Consider the following 28,000-nt stretch of genomic DNA (forward strand, 5'->3'; position numbering starts at 1 on the left):
CCCACCTGGCCCCGCCCCTCAGGGCCGCTGCGGCTCCTCCCACTCCGGGCGGCGCCGAAACCTTGCAGGGGCTGCGAGCGGCTGGGCTGAATCCGAGCCGGCCGCCCCACCCTTTCGCGTGTCCTGGGCTGCGGGGACTCCGGGTTCTGTCCCCGGCAGCATCGCTGCTCCTAGGAGGGGCTCGGGCCTGGAGCAGGGGCTTCGTACGCGGGTTGAACACGGGCAGGAGGGAGGCTAGTACTGAGATTGTCCCCCGGGGTCAGTAGGAGAGAGTTGGCGTGGTCAAGGTCAGTTGCAGAGAGACTGAAAGAAAAATTGTTCAGGAAAAGGAATGCAGCGGCAATGCGGTGCCATGGTAAACTATGTGTGCTTGCAGGAACCATGTGTGTGTGTAGGAGGACAAAACTTTTTAAAGGAAAAATGAGGATTACGTAATTGTTTTGAGATAATTATCCTACAGGATTAATAACAAGGGTAATGCCAGGCAGGTGGGAGGTGGGACAGGCAGTTGCTGGGCAGATGCCCTTTCAGGGGGGAGTTGATTTTGGGGAATGCATAAGTTGGCCATGGCCGTAGTGCAAGCTTGTGGTTTTGCACAGTCTTTAGTGATTAGTTCTCCGTAACAAGCGTTTATACTTGAGAACCCTCCCTCCAGGGGCTTCCCTGGCTCTGTTAGCGGTTTTTAAAACAAGTGACTCCGTTTTCATTCTGACAGCTTTCACAGCATCAACTAAATGAGGAAGGAAAGAGGAGCAGGCAGAGGGGTGAGCACACTAGAAGGGCCCTGGGTCTGTGCAGCGACAGGATCAATGCAGAAGGAGGGGGCTAGTGGAGGTCTTAAGCAGGGGAGGGAAATGATCCATTTTAAATCTTTTTTCTGTCTCCCCAGTGTAAAATGCATTGGAGGAGGTGCTGGGATCCTAGTTAGGAGGCCGTGACAGTGCTTGGAAAAGGCAAGGGTGGTGGCAGAAAGACGCCATGCATTTAGAGGTAGGATCTGTAGACACTGCTGGTAAATGGATACAGAATGAGAGGCAAGGGGGTGGAGGGGAACAGCAGGTGGAAGGCTTGTAAAGGAACACTGGAAGGACCTAGAAATATTTGCTGGGCCAAATGAGCATGGGAAGGCGGGAGGGTATAAATGAAAGCAAGGGAAGAGGCCCAAATAAAAGACCCAGACACAGCAGAGCCAGCTGGGAGTCCTGTGGACAACCAGGAGAGGGGCTGGGAAGCCAGAGAAGTGCACAGAACGGAGGGCCCAGGCCAGGGATGACACAGCTCAGACCAGCAGTGACGCAGGGTGCAGAAGACTGAGGTTTGGACTGACACCAAACACTGTAGTCATGTGGTGTTCAAATCGCAGGCACCTTTAAGTGAGCAGCTCCCAGAGTTTCAGCTTGAACCCACAGTACCAGAGTGCGTGGCTATCTGTGCAGACATGTGTAAGTTACATGTGGCTGTCTATGCAGACACATGTAAATTTAAAGAAGATGCTTCTTGAAACAGCTCTTACCCTTTGTAGAATGTGCCAGGTACTCTCGTTTTTTACTTTGTTCTTGTTCACTTTTTAAAACAGCTGGTGCAATCTACCAAATTGATTTCATGGAAGATTTAAACCAGTTCAAGATATTTGGAAGAGGAAATGCCACTACAAATGCAGGTGGTTTTGGATCAGGGAGATAATTCACACACCAAAGCTTGGCATTAAAATCACGTTAGTTTCTTACCAGTTTCCTGAAAGGTTAACAATGGACACAAGTGTTCCCATGTGGATAATTATTAAAGCAAATCGTTTTGAGAACAGGAATAGTCTAAGGGTCTAGACCAGGGGTCCTCAAACTACGGCCCGTGGGCCACATGAGGCAGTGTGATTGTATTTGTTCCTGTTTTGTTTTTTTACTTCAAAATAAGATATGTTCAGTGTTCATAGGAATTTGTTCATAGTTTTCTTTTTTAAAACTGTAGTCTGGCCCTTCAACAGTCTGAGGGACAGTGAACTGGCTTCCTGTTTAAAAAGTTTGAGGATCCCTGGGACTAAAGTAACATGAAGAAGACTATAAAGCAGTGGTTCCCAACCTTCCTAATGCCGCAACCCTTTAATACAGTTCCTTGTGGTCACGACCTCCAGGTTGAGAACCGCTGCTCTAAAGTCTCCATTTCCAAGAACAGCTGGAACTGCCAATGGGAGAGTCCCAGCCGCTGAGGCAAGAGGAGGTAAAGGGTGAGCTGCAAGCAGGAGAGCCGTGTGACAGGACCCCTGTGGGAAAACAGATGGATGGCTGCTTTTTTATTTTTTTTCAGTTTTGGCCGGGGCTAGGTTTGAACCCGCCACCTCCGGCATATGGGACCAGCGCCCTACTCCTTTGAGCCACAGGAGAACAAAGGATCAGGAAAGTATCCAACAGGGTAGCAGTTCATCTTGGATTTCCTAGAAGAGATAAAGAACTCAGTAACTGGACCCCTGACGCTAGGCTGTGGCCATGCTGGCATTGCTAGAGTTTTATTCTTGGTCTAGAAAGCTGCACCTTTCCTGGGCATGTCTGTGACGGGCAAGTTAAATCCCAGTCGCAGCCATCCCACAAGGTGGCTTAGACGTGATTCGTTGGCACATGCTGTCTGCTATTTTTCAGTGATTTGTGTGGTTTTTAGCTAGTTTGTAGTTCTAAGAACCCTTTGTGTATAATCCGGACCCACTGTGGGCCAGCTATGGCAAGGACAATGACTGCCTGCCAACAGCAAGGTCAGAAACATAAAATGGGAAGACATTGCCTCACAACATTAAGGAAATGTAAAAATCCTATGAAGCTGGGCCTCTAGCTGCAGCCAGTACACTTTGTGTCACTGTAAAGGGAAAGTGGCCAGCGCCCAGGGGTCCAGGAACATAGTCTCCAGCTAACTATTTGGTTTCTCACAGGGAGCCATCAGAGTGGTGGATGGAGAGCATGGGGGCCAGGAGAGGAAGCGCCTGGAAGGAGCTCTGTCAGGGCCATAGCAGCGGGGACAACCAGATGGAGAGACTCAAGGAGGAAGGCAGCTAAAGGCTCAGGAGAGGAGCTGCTCTCTCCAACTCCAGCTCTTCAGGGCCTTTTCCCTTCTTTGTGAAGAGAATGAAAGTCAGATCTCTTCTGTCTTGCCTGGGCACTCTGTGGGTCTGACAGCACCTTGGTCCAAGGAGAGCTGGCTGCATCCAAGGCTGCATGGGGAGGAAAAGGGCCCTGGGCGAAGGCCCGGTGCTCCTGCCACGGCTTGGATTATCACAGACTCACTGGAGCTTTAACATCTCCCCACTGCCAAGCATTAGGGGATGCATGAGCTCTGTGTCCGGCTGTACTCCTACTCCCAGCATAAATGCAGCCTGACCCATAGTAAAGTCCCAGTACATTTGTTGAAAAAAATTAATCCAATTCCAGATAGCTTTTTTGCCCCATGAAGTGAAGGGCCAGACCAGAGGCAGACCCTTCTGATGCTAACATTTGGGACTCTGGAATTCCCTGTAGCCCACTGCGCAAGGCCTCTTTGCAGCCAGCCAGGGCCTATGTGACAGCCAGGGTGCCTTGCTCTGACAACTCCAGTGTCAAGAGTGCAGGACTTTGAAGCTCCCTTCTTGTTGGTGGAAAGTTTCTATCCACACGTGCAGCAAGGTGGCTCATAACGCCCACTGCACTTGTCCACACTCAATGCCACAGGAGTCACAGGTCAAAATGGCAATTTCACATTTGTCACCTTAACCACAAAAACTGGTTCTCAACCTTCCTAATGCTGCAGTGTATCTTCATTGTTAAAAAGGGGTCGTGACCCACAGGTTGAGAACTGCTGCACAGAAAGCTCAAAGTGCCCTATGCACAGAGAGGGAGGTCCCAGTGTGATACAGGAACACTGGAGTGCAGCTGGTCACACTTCCGTGAAGCCCCATGGGAAACTTCCTCGTAAGGAAATAAGTATACAAACTGGTTTCCAGGCCAGCCAGTGTTAAAAGATATTAGAGGCTCCAAGCAGAGAACAGGCTTCCCCTTGTCCCTGTCAGGCACTTCACTCAGTAGCATTCTAGTAGTAGAATGCTAGTAGACATAGAAGCCAAAGGTCTGTCCCACCACAGGGCCCCTGGGGCACGGCCTGGGTGACAGACACTGTCCACTGCCTTAGAGTTCAGAGGAGCGGGTCCTCATCCCTTACTGTCCCCATGTCTCCCGAGAGCAGCCTCTTGTGTGTGTGGTCTGTGGGCTGTCAAGTGGGCATCTTCTGGGGGCCTATTACCAGTGCAGACTCCTGCACCTGCCCCGAGGACCTAGTGACCAGAGTGTCTGGGGGTGGGCCCAGGACCTGCAAACAATTTTTATTCAGACTGATATTTGAAATTCTTTTATAAAAGCATTAAAGTCTGCGTAGTAGTCTTGCGTAAAAATGGCTATGCATGTTGAAAAAGACAAGCTTAAAAATCAAGATATGTTTTAATACACTTTATTTTACAATTAACTTAAATCTACAATATTTAACTTTTTATACAAACTTAAAATAGCCACTTGCCATTTTACATACAAAAGATTTAAAACAAAGTTTTTCCTTTAGAGTCACTTCAGCTTTGTGATCAGTCTGGAGAGCGGCAGGGAGGGCAGCTGCAGGCAGTGGAGACATCAGGGATCAGCACTGAACCCCATAGGCTCGTGCCACTCCTGCCAGGCACAGCAAATGTATTCAGGCTTTTTTTTTTTCCTTTTCAAATAAAATTTCTAATAAAATACGCTTCTAAGGGTTGAAAACCACCTTAAGATGGACTGTTCTTTTAACAAAGGGCTTTGTCCACTCAGAACTTGAGAAGTGGCGATTCCACATTCTCCTTGTCAGCCTCGGGACTCAGCTGGATCAGAGGTGAGCCCAGGTCTATGAGCTGGAAGAGAACAGAGAGAAGGTGAGCACGTGTGCAGCCAGGTGCCCCTGCCCCATCACACCTGCCAACACTAAAAACAGGTCTCTGGGAGCCACTGTTACAGCAACACAGTGAATACCAGCACTCTGGGAGACCGAGGTAGGAGGATCCCTGGAGCCCAGGTTTGAGGTTGCTTTGAGCTACATTTGTACCACTGCACTCCAGCCTGGGTGACAGAGTTTGACCCTATCTCTTAAAAAAAAAAAAAATCTTGTGCGGCGCCTGTGGCTCAGTGGGTAGGGCGCTGGCCCCATATACTAAGGGTGGCAGGTTCGAATCCAGCCCCAGCCAAACTGCAACCAAAAAATAGCTGGGCGTTGTGGCAGGAGCCTGTAGTCCCAGCTACTCGGGAGTCTGAGACAAGAGAATTGCCTAAGCCCAGGAGTTGGAGGTTTCTGTGAGCTGTGACACCACAGCACTCTACTGAGGGCGATAAAGTGAGACTGTATCTCTACAAAAAAAAAAAATCTTGGCTGGGTATGGTGGCTCACACCTGTAATCCTAGGACTCTAGGAGGCCAAGACAGGAGTTTGAGAACAGCCTGAGCCAAGAGGGAAACCCCATCACTACTAAAAATAGAAAAGAATTAGCTGGGTATTATGGCAGGTACTATAGTCCCAGCTACTCGAAAGGCTGAGGCAGAAGTACTTGAACCCAGGAGTCTGAGGTTGTGAACTATGATAACACCACTGCACCACAGTCTGGGGGGCAGAGCAGGACTCTGTCTCAAACCCCTCAAACCATCATTTCTCTCTAAGGAGCTGGAAGGAGAAAAGGATGCATGTTGACAGGCCCAGACCCTAACACATGGACCCCCCCCCTCGCTGCACCTATGGCCCTGAGGCCTGTGGGGTGGGAAATGTCCAATCCCTGCCCTCCATGAGCTCCTGGTGATCTCTGGGAGGGTCAGCAATCAAAGGTGAGTCATGTGCTGAGACGTGTGGCCCTTCAAGGCCTCCATGGCTGCTCCCAAGGGTCTCTGTGCTGAACTAAGACACCCGGGGCGCCTTACCTGCCCTGCTGCCTGTCGAGGTTTCACCATGACATCTTTGCTCATGTCTGGTGTGTTCATCAGGAGGTCAATGAGAGGCCTGCTCTCAGGCCCCGTGGGCTCCCCAGCCTCAGGAGTACTGCCCAAGTCGATGAGAGGGGGGTCAGCGAGGACTGCGCTCTCAACCCTGGGCGTGGCAGTCAGCAGGTCCAGTCTGGTATCTATAAGAAGAGCCTAGACAAGAACACAAATGCAAAGGAGATGCATCTTGTCACCCACCTTGGGAAACCTGTATGCTGCTGTGTCCCCAAGTGGGCTGATAGTTGAGAGACCAAAGGAAGGACGGCTGGGCCAGGCCCTTGGCGGGAGGCTCCGTCTGTGCTGTGTTACTGGCCGAAGCCTCTTCCCCAGCTGCCAGCAGCCTACTCAACTCCCTCTACCTACCAACCTCTTCTTGACCTCTGACCCTGACCCTCATCTCTGCTTAGGAAAGGTGCTGCTATTTTTCTCCTCTAGAAGTCTGGAAGCCCTGACCTCTCCTGGGGCAAGCTGGCATTGGAAGCCAGAGTCACCAAAGTGCTACAGGGAACCCTGCCAGCCACTGTCCTTGAGTGGCTGCGTGGCTCCCAGAGCAGTCCCCATTAGCCTCAGGGAACACAAGTAGACCCCGAGCCTCTCTCAGCGTACCTCACTAGGGGCTGCATCCTCACTGGGCTTTGCTTCATCAGGAGTTGCTGCTGTGGTGATGCTTTTTGAAAAACTGACATCACTTTTCTCAGGAGAAAAGTTAAGTGCCTGAGGGACACTGGACGGAGGAGACAGACTCCGGTCAGGTGACAGGTCTTCCTGCCTGGCATCGGCCCTCCAGTTGTCCTCCCTTGTTCCTTCAGTTCTGTGGGGGAAAGAAAACTTAGGAAGAGATTGGTATGGTTTTGGGAGCAGGTTGTTCTTCAAGACGTGTCCTGTGATAAAGAAAGTCCTGGCCCTGGTGGCAGCTCTCAGTGAAGCCACACAACCATGAGGCCTTCACCCTTCACACCCTGAGGTTCCTCCACATAACGGGAGGGCTGAGAGCCCTACAGTTCTCTCAGTGGGAAAACGTCATCGGTCTGGTGTCATCACGTGCCTGTTTTAGCCATTATCTCCTGCTAGGAAGCAGACCACGCAGGAGCCTTCCACTGAAGCCACATCAGCTCCTGCCCTCCCAGAGCCCCGGAACCCCTGCAACTTCCTCACAGGCCTGGCCATAAAGCTTACTCATAATCCTTTGCCTGTTCATTTTTGTTCAACTGTATGTTTATTGTCTTCACTTGGGGCCATTTTAGCCATAAATAAAAACAGGGACTTTAATTTCTACACAGTTGAATATGGCTGTCTTTTCTCACCCTAGGGTTTTGGCAGTGATGAACCAAGCCTCTTGCCCTAAGCTTGTTCACACAGGTCTCCTAATTTTTCTTTCATCTTTAAGTCTCTGAGTCACCTGGAACTTATTTCTCGACAATATAAATTGGGTCAGATTTAATTTTCCTCTGGACAGATGACAGTTGATTTGTGTTTTTAAAAAATCCATATTCATAAGTGAAATCAGCCTACAAAAGTTTTCTCTTTTAGGCATTCCACTGCCCATCACATTTGGCTATTCAGATGCCGGGCCCAGTGACTCACACTTGCAATTCTAGCACTTTGGGAGGCTGAGGCAGGACTTCGTGTGAGGCCATGAGTAGAAGACCTCATGGCAAGATCTTGTCTTAAATTTAATTTGCCTGGTATGGTGTTACACACCTATAATCCCAGCTACTCAGAAGGCTGAGGCAGGCATTCGAGGCTGCTGCAAGCTCTGCACCAGTGCACTCCAGCCTGGATGACAGAGCAAGACTCTCTCCACGCCCTCAAAAACAAATTGAAGAGCTTCCCGTCTTTTTTCCTCCATAGCCTGAAATAACTGACTTTAGAATGATAATGACCTTACCTTACAACTCTGCTATGACCCCACTGTGACCTGATCCAGGTTCCCTTTTCAGTCTTCAGTCGCCTAAGCTCTAACTCTGGCTTAAAATGTTTCCATGTGTCAATTCAGGTAACTTGGACATTTTAGGAAATCATCAGCTTTTCAAACTGATCAACAGAGAATTATAGGCAGTATTTCCTTAGCCACCTTTAATTTTCGATGTTCATGACTGTTTTCTCACTGCAGTTTTATCTGTCTTTGCTCACCTCTCCTCACTGTCAACTGGGCTGAGGCGGAAGGTCGGGGGAGCCTGCTGGGCCTCAGCCAGGGTGTGGGCCCCCACCTGCCCTCACAAGGATTGGGAGGATAATGCTGCCAGCCTTTGGGGCAGCCCAGAGCTGAAGCAGGTGCTGGCACAGCTCTGTCTGACAGTACTTTCTGCAATGACGGAAACGATATCCGCACTGCCCTGAGGGGCAGCCACTCACCACGGGTGGCCACTGTGTCTGAAATGTGATGAGTGCAACTGAGCAGCTGACTCTTGAATTTTATTTCATTTTAATTAATTAAATGTGAGTGGCCACACGTGGCCCCAGCCTCCACGCGAAGCAGTGAGAAGCCTCCCTGTGTGCTGTACTGCCCACCCACTGACGTCCTCAGTGGCCTCCTAGGGGCCAGGAAGATGCCGCCTGTCATAAACTCCCACCAGGAGGCATAGGTCTGTGGGCTGCTCTTTCCAGAAGCCATGACCTTGCCCACCCCTGCATGGTAGCCCAGGGTCCAATGCCTTCAGGCCTCAATGCCTTCAGCCCCTAAACTGTCCAGCTCAGAGCACCAGAGCACCAGAACGTGGACGAAAAGGAGTCAGTTCAGGGTCCCAACATTCCCCAAATGTCCCAGCCTCCCCCAAAGCTCTGCATGAAGCAGTAAGTGCACAGGACGCTGGGGCCTGCACGTTCAATGTCCTTCCCAGACAAGACTTCAAATGGAGGACAGGCCCAGCACCACATTCTGCCTGGGGCACCGCCTATATACACATATCCTGAGCAGCTACTGTGTGCCTGGGCCGCCTCCTCAGCTCAGGGGATAAGTGATGACAAACGACCTTGACAGAAGGTCCCAGCTTTTAGGGAGCTCCCTCACTAGGGGAGGGGGCAGTGTCGGGGACAGATGCACAAATAACCCACTCAGGTGGCAAAGGGAGAACTGCTCTGAGAAAGCAAAGCCAGGGAAGGAACAGAGGGGCTGGGTGTGGAGGTGGGGCCATCTACACAGCTTTTCCAGAAAGCCCTCTGGGGTTGGCCCCTGAACAGTGACTTCAATGAAGAGGAGGAGATGGTGCCACCAGGACCGGGGAAGCACTCTGGGGACAGGCCAGCAGGCGAGCCAGATGGCAGTGCTGTGACAGGGAGGGCAGGAGACAAGGTGGGGTGAGGGCAGTTGTCACTGTGGCTGAGAGACTCTGGGACCCAGCTGTAGGAACAGCAGTGATCTAAGGGCTGCTATGGCAAAGTCATCTTCCTGTCACCGTCCCTGGCCTCACCTACCTTCTCCTCACTTGCCTAGATGTGAGGTGAGAAGGACAAAAGGGCAAGCAGAGGCCATCCCTTCCTGTCCATTCTGAGGGGAGGTGAGTGTCCGACCCGCTTCTCCTAACAAGCCACATACAGCCTTTATAGCACAAACACACTCTTGAGGTTTTATGAATTTGAGATAAAGTTATTGCAACCTTCATCTCTTACCTCACTGCAGATTTTTTCCGGGGCTCAGAGGACAGTCGCCGAGTAGCCACACGTGGGGGAGAAGCCACGGCCCTGGGCATGGATTTAGGGGCCAGCAGTGACAGGCTGGAGAGGCGCCGGCTGGCAGGTGTGGGCAGGGCTGACCTCCGAGTCATACTGACGGGCATCCCTACACTGCTTAGGCTGTGTGCGGCTGGCCCCAAGGAGGGTCTGACGGGAGTGCTGTGCACGATGACCCTAACAAAGACAAAGTCAGAATTATACACAGAGATAACTAAGAAAAACATAACTATTCAGCCAACATGCTCACACAGCATGGAGGCCTTTGATTTGAAGAAAGACGCCTGCTCAAGCTGCTCTCGGCCAACCCACTGTGAGGCCTTCAGGGGCTCCAGGCCCCGCAGTGAGAAAGGCCTGCAGCTGTCTCCTCACAGGTGACTAAAGGACCGTCAGTCAGACGTGATGCACTTTACAGTGTTCTCGTTACAACTCACTCCCGGGCAGGCTCGGGAGAGACCTGAAACAAGCATCTTTTGATGAGACCATAAACATTCCTGTGAGGAAGTCCAGCCTGCAGCAGCATCTGGCCGGGCAGTGAGGGGACAAGCTGGTCTCACCCCGCAGCCCAGGGCCCAGGGTGGAGCTCACCTGAATCCTCTGAGCAGTCGGTGAAGCGGAACTTCTGCCCGGTCCCCATGGCTCTCACACACTGGCGAGGCCTATGGCTCTGACGACAAACCCATCCCTCCAGTCTGAATGCCCCCCTCAGATTCATGTTGAGATCCTCAGCCCCACAGTGGTCTCAGGCACTGAGGCCTTAGGTCGGGGGGCAGAGCCCTTGGGAGTGGGACCAGTGCCCTTATGAAAAGCCCCAGAGGGCTGCCTCGCCCTTCCCCACACAAGGACAGAGAGAAGGCGCCGTCCGTGAAGCAGGAAGCAGCCCCCTCTGCCCAGACACAAATCTGCTGCTGACTTGATCTTGGACTTCTGGCCTTTAGAACTGTGAGAAATAAATGTTTGTTGTTTAAGTTACCCAGCTTAGGCCGGGCACAGTGGCTCACACCTGTAATCCTAGCACTCTGAGAGGCTGAGGCAGGCAGATGGCTTGAGCTCAGGAGTTGGAGACCAGCCTGAGCAAGAGCCAGACCCCATTTCTAAAAACTAACTGGGCAATGTGGTGGGCTCCTATATTCCCAGCTACTGAGGGGGCTGAGGCAGGAGGATCGCTTGAGTCCAAGAGTTTAAGGATGCTGTGAACTAGGCTGATACCATGGCACTCCAGCCTGAGCAACAGAGTGAGACTTTATCTCCATTGAAAAAATAAAGCAAAACAAAAAAGTCACCCAGTTTAATTGTATTTTTGCATTAATAGCTCAAAAGGACTAAAATATTTTAAAATAAAATAAATTAAGGACACACTGTGGACATGGAATATGACCCACAGGACCTGACATGTCCATTTGTTCTATTTGGACAATTTTCATATTCTTCAAAAAGAGTCTGAAAACAAACTTTAATTAACTTTAATTGGAAAAGAGAATCACCCCCATGGAGCACTGGCAGGCAGGAGGGGCATTCTCAGCCAAGCCCCCGCTCTCTGCAGAGTTCTGCAATCCATGCCTTATTTCCTTTCTAAGTCCTGGCAACTCTGAAATTCCAGTGAAAATAAATAAAAATACCAACAAATGCAATCCTCAGAGTAAGCCAGGTGCAGTGAGAGAGCTGAGGCACAGAGGGTTAAGTGAGGTAGCAGGTGACCATCTGGCTGTGGCCTTTGTTCTTAACCACGTGGGAGAGGGAAGATGGCTTCATATGCATGCTCAGCACGGGGATCACTGGATCTGACTCCATGTAGCGTGTCCCAAGAACACATGGGAGGAAAGTAGAGCCCAGGGCTGCTGAAAGTCTTGCAGTGGCCCCAGGCCAGTCAAGGTGGTGCCTGCATAGCCCTCTCTGGTGTCCCAGCTCAGGCTTACTGTTACTGTGCCACTGGCCCCAGCAAACTCCAGAGCAGGGCCCTGGCCTGGCCATATACAGCACAAAGCCTCCAGCCTGTGGCTGGGAATAACCCAGGAGGTCTGAGCACCCCTGCAGTCTGACCCACCCTACTGCCCCCACCCTGCTCTATGCAAGAGACACGGAGGTGCAGGAGGAGCTCCAGGGCTGGGGCTGGGCCTGGGCCTCAGGGATGGTGGTGGGGCTGGGGTGGGACACTGAGCCACTGCTGTCCTGCCTGGACAGCACATGCCGAGCACACGCTCATGCTTTCACTGCTTGCGGTGTCTGCAACACTGAGCCTGCGGCCCCCACTGTTTCCAGATGAGGAAACAGTACAGGAGCTGTGGGGAACCTGTGCTGGATCACAGACCAGGAGGTGGGGTGGGGGCAGGATCCAGGGCCTGGTCCGAACGACTGCAGCACACAGTGGTGGGCAACAAATCAGAGCCTCCTGGGAGCTTTTGGAAAACCCAGATGCTGGGTACTACCCAGCCCAACCTCGTCAGAACCTGCGGCAACTGCAGCAGCACTGAGGGGCTCCTGTTGCCCACATGGCCCACGTGATGGCCGCCCAGCCCGGGGCTGCAGTCACCGTCCTGCATGCTGCAGAGGTCTCAGGACGGCTCCAGTCTGTAGTGGACATAAGGGGCCCACAAACCTCTGCTCTGTCTGTGCCCACGAGATGGCTGAGGCCACCGGGGGCTTGAGACAGCACTCAGGAAGTCAGCAGAGACATCAGCTGTCCTCACGGGAATAAGAAGGCAGGAACAATTACCTGCCAACTGACGTGCACAACTGTGGCCTCTGTGCTGGTGGGAACTTGGGCGTTGTGCTGTCTGGGGACTCACCTAGGACCAGGAGAGGAAGCACACGGTCAGTCCAGGTGGATCTGTCACTTGAGGACCTTAACCAGAGAGACAGCTGTCCTCCTGCCATCTCCCTTTCCTGGGTTGGCGTGTAGGTGGCACCAAGAAGTACAGACTCCAGGTCAGTGAGTTACCACAGGGAAACCTGCCAGAGGCGGTGAGAGGAGGTCCACCCCCTACCTCGGACCAGGCCAGCAGATGCAGAAGAGAAAGAGCCCCTCACACTCCCGTGAGGCCCACGCAGAAGGAACGTGACTCCCGAGGCTTATACTGAACCAAGTCTGCGTGTCAGGCACTCGCCACAGACACGACATGCGATGTCTGGTGAGTTCAGGAAAGTCCGTGAACGCCTCACTGTGCTGACCGGTGCCATGGCTGGAGGGAAACTGCTCGCCCACGACTTGGGGCCATTTTGCTGCTGCCCCAGTGCTTCTGCTTGTATTCCAGATGTCACTTGGTCAGCATGCAGGGCTTCTCCAGTGCCCCTGGCCAGGGCCAGCACAGCCGCCCCAATGTCCAGCCCACTCCTGTCCTCACCACAGGGGCTCCACACAGGACAGCTCACCAGGAGGCACATCCCAGGGGAGCCTGGGCATCTGCTACATGTACCTGGGTGCAAAGCCTTACTCATCAAGACCCCTACAGCACGGGGGCGGGGGGCTGGAGTGAGACCCTAACCCCACAGGTGCTCCAGGAAGGCAGGCGCCCCTCCCACCCTGAACAAACCTGTGCCGTTCCCTCCTACCCCCAGGCTCCCATCTCAAGTCCCTGCCCCATTTCAAAGCCACATCTCAAAAGAGACACGTGCCTGCCATTGCCGGTCTGTTTCCTGCCCGCTTCCCTCTCCTGTTCTCTTAAAATTGCCTCTCTCAAAGTGATTCATGCACAGGGTTTTTAAAGGTGAAGGGCAAAATCTTAGGGGACAAGACAAGTCTCCTGCTGCACCTGCCAGTGCTTCTACTGTGAGATGGTTTCCTGTGGTTTTCACCTTCTGGCTCCTAAGTCACATGCACAGGCCCCTCCTGCACGCCTCACGCCCCACCTGGTGCAGTTGCTGAGACGCACCCGTCTCTTCCCCCTCTGCGACCAGGCCGGGGCCCCCGCTGCCCAATGTCTCCCATGCCCTTCCCACCTCCTTTTCGGCTTGTTTCTCTCATTTGGCGGGGTAAAGGATCTGTGAGAACATTGTCCTGTAACGTCCATCTTTGGGGGCAGGCTCCACGTGGTCACGCCTCTCGGACACCAGCCCTGTGTCCGTGGAGGCCTCCTCTGAGACCAGGCTCTGCCTGCAGTGCTGCCTCCCTCATTCCGCTCTCAGTTGTCTGGGTGGAGCATATTCTTCAGCAGCTCCCAAAGGCAGCATGGGAGGGTAGTTATTTTCATCAGAGTTTACACATGAAGTATCTTTATTGTGCCCTCCGACTGAGCCTGTTTCCTCCCAACCCATCACCGGTGGTGCTCTACTGTAGCTTCCTTCCAGCACCGCAGAGCCAAAGTCCAGAGTCTCAATCCTTTGTGTGACCCCAGGCAGCACAAATTCACAGTAATCAACACTACCGTCACCAGGCTACTTTACGAGTATAGTTGTTCGTCTTGGGAATATTTTAAGAAAGTGCACACGTGGGAATGAGCAAGTCTGCATCCAGGGCACTGTGACGCTGCCCACACGCTTCAGCCTCTCCCCACAGCAAAGGGTGTGCAGGGCACTACCAGTGCTGGGCCGTGCAGCATGCATGCCACCACCTGGCTCCCAGGGCTGGGTGCTCCCACGGGTGCAGCCACTGCCTGGGGCCTCCCCTTCAGCTAGTGCTGAGTTTGTGGAGCCAGTTTTTCTTTTTCTTTTTTTTTTTTTTTTTGAGACAGAGCCTCAAGCTGTCACCCTAAGTAGAGTGCTGTGGCATCACAGCTTACAGCAACATCCAACTCCTGGGCTCAAGCTATTCTCTTGCCTCTGCCTCCCAAGTAGCTGGGATTACAGGCACCTGCCACAACGCCTGGCTATTTTTTGGTTGCAGCCATCATTGTTGTTTGGCAGGCCCGGGTTGGATTCGAACCCGCCAGCTCAGGTGTATATGGCTGACACCTTAGCCCCTTGAGCCACAGCCCCTTAAACACAGGATCTTGCTCTTGCTCAGGCTGGTTTCCAATACCTGAGCTCAAGCAATCCACCCCCCTTGGCCTCCCAGAGGGCTGGGATTACAGGCCTGCCTGAGCCACCTCACCCAGCTTATGTAGGGCCAGTTTTGACCCACAAAGACTGACAGAAGGTGTGCAGCGGACAGCCCTGCATCTGGTGGTGCAAAGAAAGGAGGGACAGCCTGCTGAAGGTAAAGTGCATGTTTTGGAGGCACCTGAGGGGCCAGTGGGGGCACATTCTGGGAAGCAGAAGAAAAATCCAACTTGGGACTATAAGTCCCGCAGCATTGAGCAGCCTAGCAGCCAGAAGCCTAGCCACCACGTGCAGATGTGACGCCATGCACATACCTCTACGTGGCCCAGGCCATGAGGCACGCCTATGGAGCTCCCACCTCCACAAACCCAGTTGTGCTGTGCCACCTGCAAATAAGTCTCCAGCTGTGATTCCTCTGAGCTTGGAGGCCTACTTGACATACCAGCTGTGGCCCCGCAGCTGCCCACACTCACCACGTCCAAAGTGGGGCCAGGGACTGTCCTCACCTCCCCTCCAACCCTCCTGCCACTGTGAGAGGCAGCATCCAGTGCACTCCTGCCAGAAATGCAGGACCACTTGCACCTTCCCCACACTCCATGTCACCTCCCCCCACCTGCCATTGCCACCATCCTCGTCCCATGAGGGTCAGGTGCACAGCTTTCTCTGCTTCACCCTGGCCCAGACTCTGTTCTTCCTTCAGAGGAGGGAACTTTGGAAGGTCACGTCACTGCTTAAAACCTCCTCTTGCACTTGGCCTGCACTAGCATCCGTCTGTGTGCTCCATGCCCTGGCCTCAGGCAGCCTCTGTGTCTTCATCTCTTTTCATTCTTCCCCTCTTTTACTGACGCAGTTGCTAGTTTTTGTTCAACAGCTAGTGAACAAAACTTTCCTCTCTTCTTCCCAGTGAGAAATTCCAGCAGGTGCAGAAGAAAGATGACATATCTCAGTGTCCCATGTGGGAGGGAAGGTGGTGATCAACACGACATAAAGGGAAGTGGCAGGGACAACTCATGAGTGTCCTCGAGAGGCAGGGATTCACTCTCCTTCCCCTGGTCTATCTTCCTGCTGGCAGGTGTGAGGGCTGGAGCTGGTGCAGCCAGGGCAGACCTCAAGGAGGATACGCTAATCCCAGCAAAGCCTCTAACACCCAGGAGGGCCTCCAGCTCTGGAATACCTCCTAGACTATTATGTGAGAGGGAAAAACATCTACTCTGGTTAAAACCAGTGTTCCTTTGGGCTTGTAGCAGGATCCAGTCCCAACCACATTCCTGCCACTCCAGCCTGCCTTCCGCTCCCAGAATTTGTCCCGTGTTTTTCTGCCACAGAACCTCTGCCCTTGCTGACTGCTCCCCACACCCAGTCACACAGCCCCTTCTTCTTGTATTTGCTGCATTACACCATGACTGGAAAGCAGACGTATCTGATAACATTTCATGGCTATTCCTTTTAAATGCAAACTCCAGGACAGCAGGATCTCTCATCTTACTTCCCTTGTCCCTGAAAGGCTGCCACGTGGAAGACACTCAAGAGAATGGCTCCTTCTGCTATGCAGGGACCCACAGAGAGGTATTCGGGAGTTAGAGGCCACCTGTACTGGCCAGCAATGCTGATAACGGCAAAATTTTCAAGCCACCTAGAAAGTAGATCTACTTGACAGAGGAGGCCCTCACCCTGAGTCAACTCTGCACCACCTTGTGTACTGCACAAACTTGGTAGGTTCCTTTGTACAACCTTTACTAAGCCCCGTCTTCTACCTGAGACCCATGCCAGGATCTCTACTGGGCAGGCAGGCAGGACCCAAGCAGGGCACAGCAGTCTCACTGACTGATAGAGACAGTCTGCACTTCAGGAGGCTGCAGTGGCTGGAACCTGAGGACCAAGAAAGGACCAGAAAGGAGAGAGCTACCAGGGGAGGAAGACCTCCAGAAATCTGAGAGGACTCTCTCCACCTGTGGCTGAACACCAAGCAGGGCACAGTGGTAGGATGAGGCTCTAGCAGGTCAGGGTTAAGAGCCATGACAGGGGACAAGGAGCAGCACACAGGGCTGAGAATGACCCAACTTCCACCCTGCTGGACACAGGGCATTCAGGCGAGACCCCCACAAGGCCACGTGTTAGTGGTTGGGCTAAGCCACCCCAAGGGTCAAAGCTAGTCTCCCCGCTTTTATGCTTAAAAAACCTTGAAAAAAATCAAAGTGATCTGTCGTTTAGCTGCCTGCCAAAACAAACTCAATTCCTTAAAGAAAGACAACAAATTCAGATATTCAAAAATGTAAAACTGATAATATCCAGCAGCCAATAAAAGGTTATTTAAACACACAAGGAAGCAGGAAGATGTCACCAAAACCAGAAATGGAAATAGCAATAGAAATAGATCTCAAGGGTGGCGCCTGTGGTTCAGTGGGTAGGGCGCTGGCCCTATATACCAAGGGTGGCAGGTTCAAACCCGGCCCCGGCCAAACTGCAACAAAAAAATAGCCGGGCGTTGTGCCAGGCACCTGTAGTCCCAGCTACTCGGGAGGCTGAGGCAAGTGAATCACCTAAGCCCAGGAGTTGGAGGTTGCTGTGAGCTGTGACGATGCCACAGCACTCTACTGAGGGCGATAAAATGAGACTCTATTAAAAAAAAAAAAAAAAAAGAAATAGATCTCAAAAGACAGGGAAGATGGAATCAGAAGAATCGCATTTCAAAACAACCAGTATTTTAAATCCTTAAACTTTAAAGTTTAGTAAGCTAAGTACCATGAAGAGAAATATGGGAAAACTAATAAAGTTTAAAACAAAAAATTAACAGGGTAGGCTACATAGCAGATTAGACACCACAGAAGAAAAGGGATGTGAACCAAACATGTGTCACCAGAAACTACCCAAACTGGAGCCCGAGAAAAAAGGCTGAAGAAAAGAACAGAGCCTCAGTGATGCAGAAGACAATGTTGAGAGGTCCGACAGACATGGACTGGAACCCCAGGAAATAGATGGGAACATAATCTAAAACAATTATAGCCAACTTTACCCAGATTTGATTTAAAAAAAAAAAAATCAATCTACATATCAAAAGTAGCTCAAGAAACCCTAAGGAGGATTAACAGAAAGAAAGCCTCATCGAAATACACAACAATCAAATTGCTGAAAATAACTTTAAAAAGAGGAACCATAAAAGCAGCCAAAGATGATGGCGTGTCGCACCAGGGTGACGGGTACAAAGGACTTCCTTGACCTCTCGTCAAAACAACCAAGTGAAAAGACGGTAGGACACACCTTTAAGGTGCAGCCAGAGAAGAGAAACAAAGAAACCAACATCCCCACCAGGAATGTTTTTAAACTTTGAACAGCATTTCTTCAATATTTAAAAACATATTAGAAAGTATCTATTACTCACCAATAGAAAACTTGGGGATTTTAAATTGACTTGTGGGAGTAGGCGTAACCTTTGTCTTGGCATCTTGCCTTCTTATGCTTCTAGTCTTATTCGGTTGAGAAGATTCTGACAAAATGGAAGTAGAGTCCAGGCTCCGACCTCCACCTTCTGGAGTCTGGGGTTGGGTGGGAGAAGCTGTGGGGGGCATCATGGGCTGCTCGGCTGTCAGCTCCAAGTCCACACATGTGGCCGGCCCGGTGGATGTACCTGCAGGCCCCACCCGCAGAGACGGCTGCAGCGCCGCAGGTCCTGCTCGGACTGACGTACTGCTGTGTGACAAAGGCTGGGAACTGCTTGTAGGAATAACTGAAAATTCACTTGATTTAGCTGCAAGAAGATACACATAAAATCTGAGTATCATGTGCGTTCAAGTTATTTTCAAATGACAAAGCTATTAAACACGTGAGTTATGGCAACTTTAGCAAATCTTCCTTAGGAATATGACACATGAGCAACACTGCCTGCCCATCAAGCAGCAAATGCCACCAAGCACGGGGCAACCTTGGCTGCTCACAGCTTAGCTGAGTGTGTTCTAAGGTACTAATTCTCAACACAGTTACCAAATGTACATAGCATATAAGAATTCAAGCTTTCCTACATTTCCTTCATTAATTACATTGGCAACAGAAATCTACCCTAATTGAGCAGATGCATGCCCCACCTGTCTGGTCAGGGAGGTGGACAGGGAACAGGGAGAGAAGATATAATCGTTACTGGTTGATTCTTTTAACTTAAAGAAGGAGGTTGGGTTGTATTAGTCATAGCACTATTTCAAATAAAATAGCAGGCCAGGTGCACCTGTAATCCCAGCACTTTGCAAGGCTGAGGGAGGAGGATCATTTGAGACCAAGAGTTTGAAACCAGCCTGAGCAACATACCAAGACCCTATCTCAATAAGAAATAGAAAAATTGGGCCAGGCACCGTGGCTGATGCCTGTAGTCCTAGCACTCTGGGAGGCTACAGTGGGAGGATCACTTAAGCTCAGGAGCTTGAGACCAGCCTTAGCCAGAGTAAGGCCCCCTCACTAAAAACAGAAAAATTAGCTGGGCATCATGGCAGGCACCTGTAGTCCCAGCTACTGGGGAAGCTAAGGCAGAAGGATTGATTGCTTGAGCCCAGCAGTTTGAGGTTGCTGTAAGCTAGGCTGATGACTCCATACTTTAACCTGGGCAACAGAGCAAGACTCTGTCTCAAAAAAAGGAGAGAAAAAAAAAAAAAAAAAAAAGAACAGCAGATAAACTAGGGTGATACATAGTCAGCTACCAACGTACCCACTATGTAAGTCCATCTGGTAAGAGATTCTTAAAGAAAACCTTTAGGAGAATGACTAACACCAAAGAGTGTATCCACATAGCACTTGACAGGCTCGTCCCATCTGACTCAGTGGTCCCTGTGTCCAACAGAGGCCTGCACACATGCTGGAAGCTCCCCTCAGCTTCTGTCTCAACCTTCGCCAGAGGTAGAAATGCAAAAACAGTAAACAAAAATGGTGTTGCTATATTGAATCGATACAGCGGAGCACAGCTCATAACTAATGTGAGAGTGGGGAGCAGCCATTTACTGAACGTGCACCATGACCCAGGCACTTCTAGCACACAAGGACACACAGCAGCTACTGCCATCTGTTTGTTGAGAGGGGACACATACGTCTCTTAACCACTGAGTGTCAGAGTCAGGATTCCACCTCAGATTCAAGAGTTCATACTTTACACGTTTTGTGAACAAAACCCACATCCCACCACCCTGGACAACAGTAAAGTCTGCACAGCACACCCAGCCTGGACAGGCTTTGGCTCTAGAGCAGACACACCAGCAGCCAGCAGCCCCCTGGGGTTTCTCCTTCACCACCAGGGGGCAGCATTGGCCCGGTCAGGTTAAAACCTGAATTTGAACAGTTTGCCAGGGAGGACTTCAATTAACATCCAGGAGCTACAGGGTTATAGGCCCTAAATTACCTGGAATAGTCGATTTTATTTTTATTGTTTTTAGTGATTGGGTCTTGCTATGTCACCCAGGTAAGAGTGCAGTGGTGCGATCACAGCTCACAGCAACTTCAAACTCCTGGACTCAAGTGATCCTTCTACCTCAACCTCCTAAGTAGCTGGGATTAAAGGTGCTTGCCACACCTGGCTAACCTTTTTAAATTTGTGTAGAGATCGGTGTCTCGCTATGTTGCCCAGGCTGGTTTTGAACTCCAGGCCTCATGTGATCCTCCTACCTTGGCCTCCCCCAATCCTGGGATTACAAGCCTGAGCCACTGTGCAGCCAGGTCCTGCTTTAAAACCTGTGTCTAATGACATTAGCATGAGGCTGGTCCGAGCATCTGTGTTTTCAGGCATTGAGTACACATGTCCACTCTATGACTGTACCCCCAGACTAAAGCCACCTATTTGAATGTGCCCTCTTCCTGGGAGAGACTGATTCTGAGGGCAGGTGACACAGTCTCTTCCCTGCTCAGCGTCCAGTTCAAACCACACAGCAAATCCTCCAGGATGTCCTGCTGAGCCTAAGCTGTTCTGAAAAACCAGCCTCCAATGAACAAACTGGGCAGCATTCTAAACCTGGCCTGGCTGGACATGGCTGTGGGCACGAGGTGCTGGCCACTCACCTTTGCCTACTGCTGGAGATGCAGACAGGGTGGATGCCCCACTCAAAACAGACCCCAAGGAAGACTTCCTTGCAAGATTGCCAGCACAGCCGGGTGGTTTTAACAGGGTCTGCTTCAGCCCCAACTGAAACAAAATGTGAAAAAAAAAAAAATCAGCAAAGATTTCATTATCTACTTACTACTTATTTCTCCAGAAGTAGCAGTTTTATTTTTTAAAACTTTTGATAATTTATTATCTTAAATTTAAAGAAAAAGGCCAAGCAGTAATTCTCAAAGCCTTCACACCCTGCATGGGCACCACATCGAGGCATGGGCTGAAATGCAGACTTTGGGCCCAACCCAAACTCATGGAGGCAGCAGCTATAGGGCCCAGCTTTGGGCACGTTTAACAAAGAATGCCTGTGATTCTCACAGACCTCAGTGTGACTACCTGTACCTATGCCAGAAAATAAATATCAGAGATGTAGATAGCAATCTCCATGCCTGTGAGGAACTGTAGTTTTCAAAACATCAGCATCACTTGTCATCTGCTCAAGGACCCCAGAAGAGAAGCAGAGGCAGCTCAGCTTACAGACAAATTGACTCTTAGACTCAGCCCACACAGCTCCCAAGTGGCAGAGGCCAGCTCCAGCCATGCATTGCCAAGCTGGTATTCTTTGCAGGCATTTACCGAGTTGCCTCTCATAATTTTTTTTTTTTTTAGCGACAGAGTCTCACTTTGTCGCCCTTGGTAGAGTGCCATGGCATCACAGCTCACAGCAACCTCTAGCTCTTGGGCTTAGGCGATTCTCTTGCCTCAGCCTCCCAAGTAGCTGGGACTACAGGCACCCACCACAACACTGGCTATTTTTTTTGTTGCAGTTTGGCTGGGGCTGGGCTTGAACCCACCACCCTCGGTATATGGGGCTGGCACCCTACTCACTGAGCCTCAGATGCCTCCCGCCTCTCATGATTTTAATCAAAAGACAAATCACTGGTCTCCAAAGCTGCCACCTTATTCCCATTAATCACAAGTCACAGCAGCCCTGGTCCACTCACCTTGCTTGGAACAGGGAGTGATCGCTTGCCTTGGACCACGTGGCTTCCGCTGGCAGCACCCAGAGCAGGTCTGTCAGGGAGCACATCCCTGGGGCATTCCCTTCCACTCAGGGTTTTTGTCCTGGAAGGACTAGCTGGTATCTCTTTCTTGGTCTGAAAAATTTTAATTTGAATTGTGAGATCTGTCTAGCCTTTAACGACGTACAGAGATACTTAGGCCATGATTTAGAGCAAGCCCAGGCACCATCCATCTTCCCAAATGCCTCGGTGTTCCCCAATTCATCAACTCAATGGAAAGGAGCAGAGAACTTGCTCTCCCAAGTCACTGTGGACAAAAATAATGGTAGATTTTCTTCCCTTATTAAAAACAGTGTAAAATAATACCAAGACTGATAATAGGAGAGAGATTCTCCAAAGCTATTCCTCACCCCAGATCCTTATTTAAGGATAATGAGGAAACTGGTTCTACTTATACACATTTTTAAATACAGAACAGCAAAGACTCATTCATTAAGTGGTCATCCCTCTACCAGAGAGGCTGCCAACTCTGGAACCAAAAGCCATTTTCTCTGGCCAGCGGAGTCAAACAAAGAACAAATTCCTAACATATTTAGGGAGAAGAATGTTCATAGAACTACTCTGTGCTTACATAAATCACCCCTTATAACAGGAGAGTTAATAAGGTCACAGCAATAAGCACTTGTAGTCCCAGAGATGTGTCAGTAACTTTTTTCCTTTATAGTATTTTTAAAATTGAAATATACTTCACCTAACCACTTTATTTACTTTTTAGAGACTGGATCTCACTGTGTTGCCCAGGGTAGATTCAAACTCCTGAGCTGGAGTGATCCTCAACCTCCCCAGCTCCAGGCAAACTCTCAGCCACTCTGTAATTTGCCTGTTACTGTCATTTCATACAAATCCAGTCGTACAATGTGACCTTGTGCCTGGCATCTTTCACTGAAGCAATGTCTTCAAGGGTCATCCACCTCACAGCATGTATCAGCACTGCCTTTCTTTTTATTGCCAAAAAATATTCCATTGTCCGAATATACCACCTACCACATTTTATTTAACCATCCATCAGGAGATGGACAACTGGGTTACTCCTACTTTTTGGCTATTACCAGTGATGTTGCTTTGAACTTCTGTGCACTCATTTTTCAGTAGATATATGTCTTCACTTATCCCAGATAATACCAAGGAGTAGAACTGCTGGGTCCTACGGGAGGTAACTCTACATCTAACTTTTTGAGGAACAACCAAACTGTGTTCAACAATGGCTGCACCATTTTATATAAGGCTCCCAATCCCTCCACATTCTCCCCAACACTTTTTATTTTCTGGGTCTTCTTTATAGACATCCTAGCAGTTGTTATGATCAAGTAGATTATAACACTCTAGAAATGAATGACTTTTCCCGGAGAAACACACAGGGAGTGGTGGAGGATCCCAAGTGAGCCCCAAATGTAACTCAGTTGTGAGGACAAGGCCTCACTGACCGAAAACCAGCTATCTGGACCCCAGGACCAAGAAATCAAGGGAGACACTTGGATGGGAGCAGAATAGCCAAAAATGCAGCCTGGTCTCACTGCCCTGAGTCCACCACTACCACTCTCATTCTAGAAAAATCCCTTTCAGGGATTTACACCCTAAATGATCTCCAGAAACAGAACTGAGAAGGCATTTTAAAGTCATAACTTGATGAAGCGATGGTGGCTTCAAGGAAAACTCATTTGTTTACCTTGAAGAAGACAGTGAGAGATCAAAGTCAAATTTTTCATGAGCCAAAAGACGAATGTCTGGGGGGACTGCTCAAGCCACCCCCAAATCGGCCCCCTTCTGACTCTTCCCACAGACTTTTCATTCCGGTGCCTCTGAGTCCTTGAGGTCCCCACACTTCCAGGTCTTTCCCCAGACGGTCTGGGCATAAACCCACAGAACTAAGAAGCAAAGCGTGTCTGGCTCCACAAGCAAATGTTCTGGCGCACAGTTGTACCTACCGTCTCCACGGCCAAGTGGACGTGTCTTCCTCTGACAGATGAAGCTCTGGGCAGCTGCAATTTGCTGGGGACTTTTCTCTGAGGCACTGCCTGACTTGGAGCGTGAGCAGTCCTTGATTCCCCTGGCAAAGGCCGAGAAGGGTGCAGTGGCCCCTGCGTTTGGGTGAGGCCAGCCTGGGCAGGAGAGCCCAGTGGGACTAGGGATGAGTCTGGCAGTGGAGGTTCACCCCTAGGGGGCCATACCCCTGACAGAGGCGGCCCCATTACAGGGCTCTCTGAAAGGTAGTATGTCTCCCTTTTAAGCGACTTAGGACTTTTCTTCATTTCCTTTTCTTTCTCAAAGAGGTTTATTTTTAATTTTGTTTCCTGTATAAACCATTCTGCATCTTGGCTACAAGGGTCTTCGGGCGCGGCAGCTTGAGCCACCTTGTTTCTGCTGCTGCTTTCTATCTGTAGAGCCAGTAAGCGAGCTTCTTTATACACTTCCACAAACTTCTCCCCAGTGAGAGGGCTCCAAGTGAAGCGACTTTCAGATGCTGGCAAAAGAGGCTGTTCGGGACTCTGATTATTTAATTCTAAGCTGGCAGCAATACATCTTTCTTTATGTCCAATGGGTCCAAAAAAGACTTCATCATCTTCATTTGCGCTATTATTAAAGAATAATATTATTAATAATTAATAACACTGGTATTTAAATGAAAGACCACTGAATGTGGTAATGCTCAAGGCAAGGGAAGAAAACTCATTTGTTTACCTTGAAGAAGACAGTGAGAGATCAAAGTCAAATTTTTCATCGGCCAAAAGACGAATGTCTGGGGGGAACAAAGTCCACTGTTATTTTAGGGCTGAGGTTGATAAAGAGAAAAATATTACCAGTTTCTATAGCTATCCAAGCTGTTGTAAAATTTCACCTGCAAAAATGTAATCTGTTATTTTAATTTAGTTATATTTTCAGGCAGAGAACTAAATTATCTAATTCTTTCCACTTCTTTGTTAAAAATTGCATCATTTTGTGTCTGTTCAGCCACTCCAAAAGCATAAGTCCTTACTTTTAAGTTATAATCTGGAATGCATTCACTCAATCATTTGACTAGCTTATCAAGAAGTGGGAAGTTATTTTCAGGTATAGAACATTTTCAAAAGACCACCGGCCTCAGCTCCCAGAGAATTAAATTCCCCTCTTACAAGCTACAAAACACCTATTCAATTTTTCGACAATGATTTCAAGTATGATTTAAATGCCCTAACTGTGGTAGGGACTCACTAAGTATTTGCTAACCACCATCACTTCTGGGGAATCCTCCTGAATGCCCAGATAAAAGTGTACTCTGTGCCCCACTCATATTTCCATCAGCCCTGTCTGCTTATTAGCCCAACTCACTAACAGATCATAGGCTCTGGGTTAGTGGGTCTCTCTGCTTGGGCAACTGCTCCTTCCTCCAACATCACAGCATCTGTGCACCATGACAGTTTTACCTCAACATTCTTTCCTTTGTCTAATTGTGATGATTAATGTGTCCAGAACAATGTTAAGAACTGTGGTATTGGGTGACGCCTGTGGCTCAGTGGGTAAGGTGCTGGCCCCATATACCAAGGGTGGCGAGTTGGAACCCAGCCCTGGCCTAACTGCAAAAAAAAAATAGCCAAACGTTGTGGCGGGCGCCTGTAGTCCCAGATACTTGGGAGGCTGAGGCAAGAGAATGGCCTAAGCCCAGGAGTTGGGAGGTTGCTGTAAGCTGTGACACCACAGCACTCTACCAAGGGCGATTAAAAAAAAAAAACTGTGGTGCTTAGAGATGTCACTGCATGTGCCTGGCTTGAATGGAATTGTTTCTGTAGTTTCCAGCCTATGAGTTAACTTACATGTAAGTTAGTGCTGTTCATTAGTATTTCTGAGCCTTTTTTCCTTCTGGGTATGTGATAGAATTGTATGTCCTACCCTCTTGAAGTTAGGCAACATGGAAAGTGCTCAGTGACTGGTGAAAACAGCGTGAAAGGAGTGGTGAGGATAGAAGCCAGGACCAGAGGGGCTAAGGAAGGAGGAGAAATAGCAGAACAAACTAGAATGTCCTCAAAGTTGTGCATGTCAATGATGAGCGTAATCAAGGGACATGTGAAGAGGGTGTGATGTAAGAGGGTGAGAGAAGGGGAGGAAGCCCTCACAGGAGCAAGGGGGTGCAGCAGCATTCATGTGGAAGGGACATATCTGCAAGGGAGGGAACACCAGGACAGCGGAACAGGTACAGTGGCAAATACCTTTGTAGGTACAAAGCAGCAGCAATGATGGATGTGCAAAGTCTCCGGGACCATTTCTGCAAATGGAGGTGTTAAGGATGCTTGGGTACCCAGTCTACTGCCTCACATGGGTGTAGGGAGGACCAAAAGACAAAAAGATGTCAAAATGCTTTAAAAGAAAAAGAGGCTATGGTATGGCCTTTAACTCATTTTGTGAAACTGTCCTCTCACCTTGATACTCCAACCAGGCAAGGACCAAACAAGACGGGAAGTTACAGGCCAGGTTCACTCACTAACATGGTCCCAATGGTACTAAAGACAAGTCTTAGTTTCTGTTTACAGAAACCAGCAACAAACAAAAAAGGAAACAACCAATTCAACAAACATTTGAGTGCCCATTAAAGGTCAGTCAGGCAGAGTTCTCGGCACTATAAAGTGGTAAGAATCCTTGCTGTGATGGAACTTAAAAACCAAACCATAAAGTACCAAGATGAGCCCGGAAGGAGTCCATAAAGAAAGCCTCAGGGAACCATCACACAATGTCCATCTATGCTGAGCTCCTCCAAGGAGAGTGCTGCAGTAAGAAGGACCCACCTTCCTTTCTAGGAACATCCATCTTCGCTTCTCCTGGCTGGCTGGCTGAAGGCACAATGCTGCCGCCGCCTCCTTCCACGGAGAGGTGTCGGGAAGTCACTGCGGGGAGGAAGGGCCCCAAAGGTGAGCAGGTGCCAGGTTCCTTCACCCCTTGGCTCAGCAGCGTGAGCCGCTGCGACTCAGCGGGGGCCGAGAGCTGAAGGTCGTGGCCCAGCCAGGGAGAGCAAAAGGCGGCGCGGGGGCCACCCTGAAAGATCGTGTCCTCAAGGGTCTCAGAGACCTCAGCGCCGCCAGGCCGGGAGCTGCCGGGTACTGCGGCCGGCAGGTCAAACCTAAAGGCCGTCCGACCGAGATAGCGGAACTCGCGGCTCTCGGGCCAGAGCGCCGGGGCACAGCTACGGCCCCAGCTAGAGCCCAGGCCCGGCTTCGGGCAGCGCGCGGCCACACCCGCCCACCCTGCCCCAGCCCGGGACCCCGTACCGGGAACGGCCGACGGACGACACCCGAATTGCCTTCACCGAGGATTTAAACGCCGCGCGGGGCGCGCGGGCCGCCCATTGGTCGGTTTGAACAGAGCTCCGCGGGACTACTGGGCGTGGTGCATCCTGGGGGCTGTAGTCCGGGTGCCTGGAAGTGGCGCCTAGTGCGCACGCGCACTGCTCCCCGCGCAGCGGATTGGCTCCGCACGGACGTCCGGGTGTGCCCATCCGGAAGTCTGCCCGCCGCCCCACGGGCATGCTGGGCTCGCCGTGTGTTTCCCCTGCTTCGGTGGCAGGCAGTTGTTCGTTTGTATGGCGATGTGAAGGCTAAACGTAATAGGTACGTCCGCCTGCTCCGTAAAACAGTGCGTGTCGGTTACTATGAATGCAGCAGTAAAAGGCACAGCGAGCACTAGGCCATCCGGAGACCACCAGAGAGCAGTATCGCCAGAGCTGCGCAGCCTGTCTGGTCAGAGGGCCCGTCGCCCCAAACGGGCTGCACCAAGGAAGGGTTGAGGATTGCCAGAGGGTGTGGAAGGCATCTGTCCTGAGTTTTCTGGGCGGTCTGGGGAGCTGGCTTGGAGAGGTGAACCTAGAGGCAGAGGCCAGGAGCCAGGTGATGAATCCTGCACTGGGGAGTGCACACGTCTGGGAAGCAGATGGGACATCCCTGAGCTGAGTGACATGGAGGGCCGAGCACAGGGCTAATAGACAAGTCTGTCTGTGGCAGCTACATAGTAACCTCACCCGAGCCTTTGCCTCTGAGCCAGCTGTCAGTAATACCCACCTCAGGTGCTTAAGGGTCAAATAAGGGGCTCCACCAGGGCAAAGTGTTACTAAGTAGTAGCGCTGATTATCCAGGATAGATGGAGGAAGATCCAGGGAGGTGTTTGGGGTGATTCACAAGGTGTGTTCTAGGAAGGATAGAACTCAGGGAAGAGAACACCATTTTCAGAGATGATGATGAGCTATTTATTTGGAGCCG

General features: G+C 50.5%; 1 protein-coding gene and 1 long non-coding RNA gene across 3 annotated transcripts; one reads left to right on the plus strand and one right to left on the minus strand.

The window, feature by feature from the left end:
- The first annotated feature begins 217 nt into the window (after positions 1 to 217).
- LOC128581732 (uncharacterized) lies at positions 218 to 1,682 on the plus strand. The gene is made up of 3 exons (XR_008378904.1): positions 218 to 355; positions 890 to 990; positions 1,577 to 1,682. It is a non-coding gene; the product is annotated as an uncharacterized LOC128581732 (long non-coding RNA).
- GTSE1 (G2 and S-phase expressed 1) lies at positions 1,284 to 27,059 on the minus strand. Of its 2 annotated transcripts, XM_053584873.1 has the most exons (12): positions 27,017 to 27,059; positions 26,537 to 26,635; positions 24,462 to 24,519; positions 23,708 to 24,353; positions 21,705 to 21,857; positions 20,667 to 20,790; positions 18,019 to 18,384; positions 12,379 to 12,451; positions 9,606 to 9,842; positions 6,603 to 6,807; positions 5,937 to 6,149; positions 1,284 to 4,885 (listed from the first exon to the last, which is right to left on the minus strand). In XM_053584873.1, exons 2-12 carry the CDS (start codon positions 26,556 to 26,558, stop codon positions 4,802 to 4,804), a joined length of 2,181 nt encoding a protein of 726 aa, XP_053440848.1. In that variant the 5' UTR covers positions 26,559 to 26,635; positions 27,017 to 27,059; the 3' UTR covers positions 1,284 to 4,801. The 2 variants fall into 2 exon arrangements, with proteins under 2 accessions (XP_053440848.1, XP_053440849.1); XM_053584874.1 differs by lacking the exon at positions 27,017 to 27,059 and having other exon boundaries at positions 26,537 to 26,981.
- Positions 27,060 to 28,000: the final 941 nt, after the last annotated feature.

This window comes from Nycticebus coucang, chromosome 3, assembly GCF_027406575.1.
Source record: "Nycticebus coucang isolate mNycCou1 chromosome 3, mNycCou1.pri, whole genome shotgun sequence".
NCBI classification, from domain to species: domain Eukaryota; kingdom Metazoa; phylum Chordata; class Mammalia; order Primates; family Lorisidae; genus Nycticebus; species Nycticebus coucang.

What these genes read in the sequence shown, in the direction of transcription:
- GTSE1 (XM_053584873.1), bottom strand. Translation starts at nt 26,558, where the DNA reads ATGGATGTTCCTAGAAAGGAAG. An exon ending in AATCCCCAAGTTTTCTATTG is followed by an intron (nt 12,452 to 18,018) that starts GTGAGTAATAGA and finishes TCCTGGTCCTAG; the next exon opens with GTGAGTCCCCAGACAGCACA. An exon ending in CTCGACAGGCAGCAGGGCAG is followed by an intron (nt 4,886 to 5,936) that starts GTAAGGCGCCCC and finishes GTTCTCTTCCAG; the next exon opens with CTCATAGACCTGGGCTCACC.